Genomic DNA, 3,084 nt, shown 5'->3' with positions numbered 1-3,084 from the left:
CGTAGAAGTGGACCCGTGTGGTTCAAATCATGCTGTTCAAGACTCTTTCAGTTTAATGTAAATCTTCCCGACTAGAATGTGCTCTGTGAGGCAGGTCTTGGCCGAGCTGTTCACTCAGTGGAACACAGTAGGTGCTCAATAAATGTTTGCTGGAGGGAATGCTGAGTTCTCCCCGAACCCCAGGCTTGTACGTCCCGCTACGCCTCAGCTCAGGTGTCCAGAGAGTTCTTGGCTTCCCCTCCAGATCTGTTTCCAGCCATCACCCATCTCCATAATGGCCCGCCGGCCGCCCACCCCAAACCCTCGGTGTCAGTCCCCCGACTCCCGCTTTCCAAAACCTCCACATCCAAGTCACCGGCAAGCCCGTTGGCCCCTCCCCAGCAAAACACGCCGGCCTCCCACTCCCTCCCCCAACTGAGCTCCAGTCTAACCACCGTCCCCTTCCACAGACTCTTCCATGGGCTCCACCTGCTCTGCTCTTGCCTCCAGCTCTCGCCTTGGGCCCCACAGTTAGGATTTTCACACAACAGCCAGAGGAACTATGCAACCCACATCCCTGTTCCTGGACCAGACCACGTCTGCTGCTGCCTCAGGACCTTGGCGCGTGCCGTCTTCCCTGCCCAGGATGCTCGCCCCCCCCCCCCCCCCGCCCAGATCTTCAGAGGTCTGATGCCTTCACCTAGTTCAGGTCTCAGTTCAATGCCATAACCTCAGAGGGGCCTTTCCTGACCACCTCAACTCCCCCCATTACTCTTCCCTAATAAATCATTAGTAGAATCAGCCTGTTCATGAGGGTCTTTTTTTATTGTTTTATCGTCGCTCAGTCGTCACCTCCCCGGTGATAAGTCCCCTACCCCCACTCCCCGCACACACTAGCACATGTGGGAGCACACAGTCCATTTCTGTCACATCCCGCTTGTCACTCCTGGGATTTTCCAGTTTGTGAATCTGTGTTTTGAGTCTTTTCCCCCCCAGAATAAGGCCCCGGAGCACAGAGATCTAGTCCGTGCTCCTCGCGCCTCCATGACCAGGGCCCACGGCGGCACCGGAAACGCGAGGGCTGCTGAATATTACTTGTGGAGTAACGAACCGGACGGCCTTCAGCTTACAGAACGCCGAGATCCCTTCCCCGGTCCGTACTTACGTGACAGATGACATTCTTCAGAAAGTGGAGGACATTGGCATTGACGACCCCGTACTCCAGGGTCCTGGGCATGATCTCCAGGGCTTCCTTCATGTCGGTCGCTTCAGAGATCATCTCTGGGTGAGAACAGAGTCAGGGGGTGAGAGGCGCGGGGAAGCGGCAGCCCGGCAGCCCTCCATGTGTGCCGGACTCTGCTCCTTCCTGAGTCGCCACCAAGGAATCTTCCAGGCCCAGGCTCAACAGAATGCCAATGTCTGTTCTAATGACACCCTCGGCTGCCAAGACACTGAAGGAAACCCTAGGCGTCGTGGCTCATGGAGCTGCCCGGACTGGCAGATCCGGCGGGAGCCATGTAAAATCAGCCAAGGACAGAAACAGCAGCGTTTTCTGGAAATGTGCCCTGGGTTCCCTGCTCTGCCTGGGTCCCCCTCCCAGTGATGCCTCCTCCGTTCATCACCAAAGTCCCTTTTCAGCCATGGTAGTAAAAAGGGTTTGTTTGTTTTTTTTTTAACATTTATTTTTTGATAGACAGACAGAGCATGAGCACAGGAGAGGCAGAGAGAGAGGGAGACACAGAATCGGAAGCAGGCTCCAGGCTCTGAGCTGTCAGCACAGAGCCCAACGCGGGGCTCAAACCCAGGAACCGTGAGATCACGCCTAGAAAGAAGGAAATATGACCAGAGGGGCGCCTGGGTGGCTCAGTGGGTTAAGTGTCTGACTTCGGCTCAGGTCGTGATCTCACGGTTCGTGGGTTTGAGCCCCACATCAAGCTCTGTGCTGACAGCTCAGAGCCTGGGGCTGTTTCCGATTCTGTGTCTCCCTCTCTGTCTGCCCCTCCCCTGCTCTCGCTGTCTCTATCTCTCTCAAAAATTAAAAAATAAATAAAAACATATTTCCTTCCTTCTTTCCTTCATCCCTCCCTCCTTCCCTTCCTTTCTTGAAAGATTGAGAGAGAGAGAGACACACACATCACGCAAATCGGGGAGAGAGGTGGGGGCAGAGGGTGTTGAGGGGAGAGAGAGACAATCCCAAGCAGGCACAGGGCTTGATCCCAGGACCCCAGGATCATGACCTGAGCCGAAATCAAAAGTCAGACACTCAACTGACAGACACTCAGACACTCCTCCGGTCACATTTTTATCAACCGTCAACACATAACCTTGCTTTCTGGGTGTTTCTGTGTAAAGACCCCTTATTTAGGGGCACCCGGGGGGCTCTGTCGGTTCAGCATCTGACTCTCAATCTCAGCCCAGGTCGTGATTTCGTGGATTCATGAGTTCAAGCCCCACATCAGACTCCATGCTGAAGGTGCAGATCCTGCTTGGATTCTCTCTCTCTGCTCCTCCCCCACTTATGTTCTCCCTTTCTCTCCCTCCCTCTCCCTCCCTCCCTCTCTCTCTCTCAAAATAAATGAATAAAGTTAAAAAAAAAAAAAGCCACCTCATCTGACACACACTGTTGATTCACCAGCAGGCACTGAGCCAACGCTGTAACCGACAGCTGATCCACGTGTGTCCATGCACCTGTGTCGCCGGGAGGCTCAGGACCACAGGACGGTGCTTCGGGACTACGCTCGAGGCCATTTTCAACAGTGAAATCGCCGACAAAAAGCACCAAAGAACGTGAAAACCAAGGTGCCAAAGAGATCACAGCAAGGACAGCTGTTCGTGGGACGAGAGTTGAAGGGTGTCGCCGCGCTCGCCCTCAGCTGGGGACACGCACGCCCGGAGGCGGGGCTGTACCCCATCCTGCGCCTGACCCCGAGTGACCTCAAAGCCACTCCAAGTGCGGATCTGGGGGTGAGTAGGTGAGTTTGCAGACACGGAAGGCAAGGAGGAGGGGCTGTGCTTAAACAAAGAAGTTGTATCTCGAGGAAGTGAAAGCACAGAGGACCTCACACACGCCCCCCGCCGCGCGCACCCCCCGCGCGCACCCCCCCC

General features: G+C 55.3%; 1 protein-coding gene across 1 annotated transcript in view; it reads right to left on the bottom strand.

The window, feature by feature from the left end:
• The window catches only part of DNAH10 (dynein axonemal heavy chain 10), a 134,837-nt gene that overhangs the window by 124,236 nt on the left and 7,517 nt on the right, over positions 1-3,084 (bottom strand). Inside the window, exon 6 of the mRNA XM_029921629.1 lies at positions 1,145-1,260. Coding sequence (XP_029777489.1) covers positions 1,145-1,260 — 116 coding nt within the window. The remainder of the gene's footprint in view (positions 1-1,144; positions 1,261-3,084) is intronic.

This window comes from Suricata suricatta, chromosome 14, assembly GCF_006229205.1.
Source record: "Suricata suricatta isolate VVHF042 chromosome 14, meerkat_22Aug2017_6uvM2_HiC, whole genome shotgun sequence".
Taxonomy (NCBI): domain Eukaryota; kingdom Metazoa; phylum Chordata; class Mammalia; order Carnivora; family Herpestidae; genus Suricata; species Suricata suricatta.
Note: the sequence above shows the minus strand (reverse complement) of the source record. Positions and strands in the feature narration are given on the sequence as shown.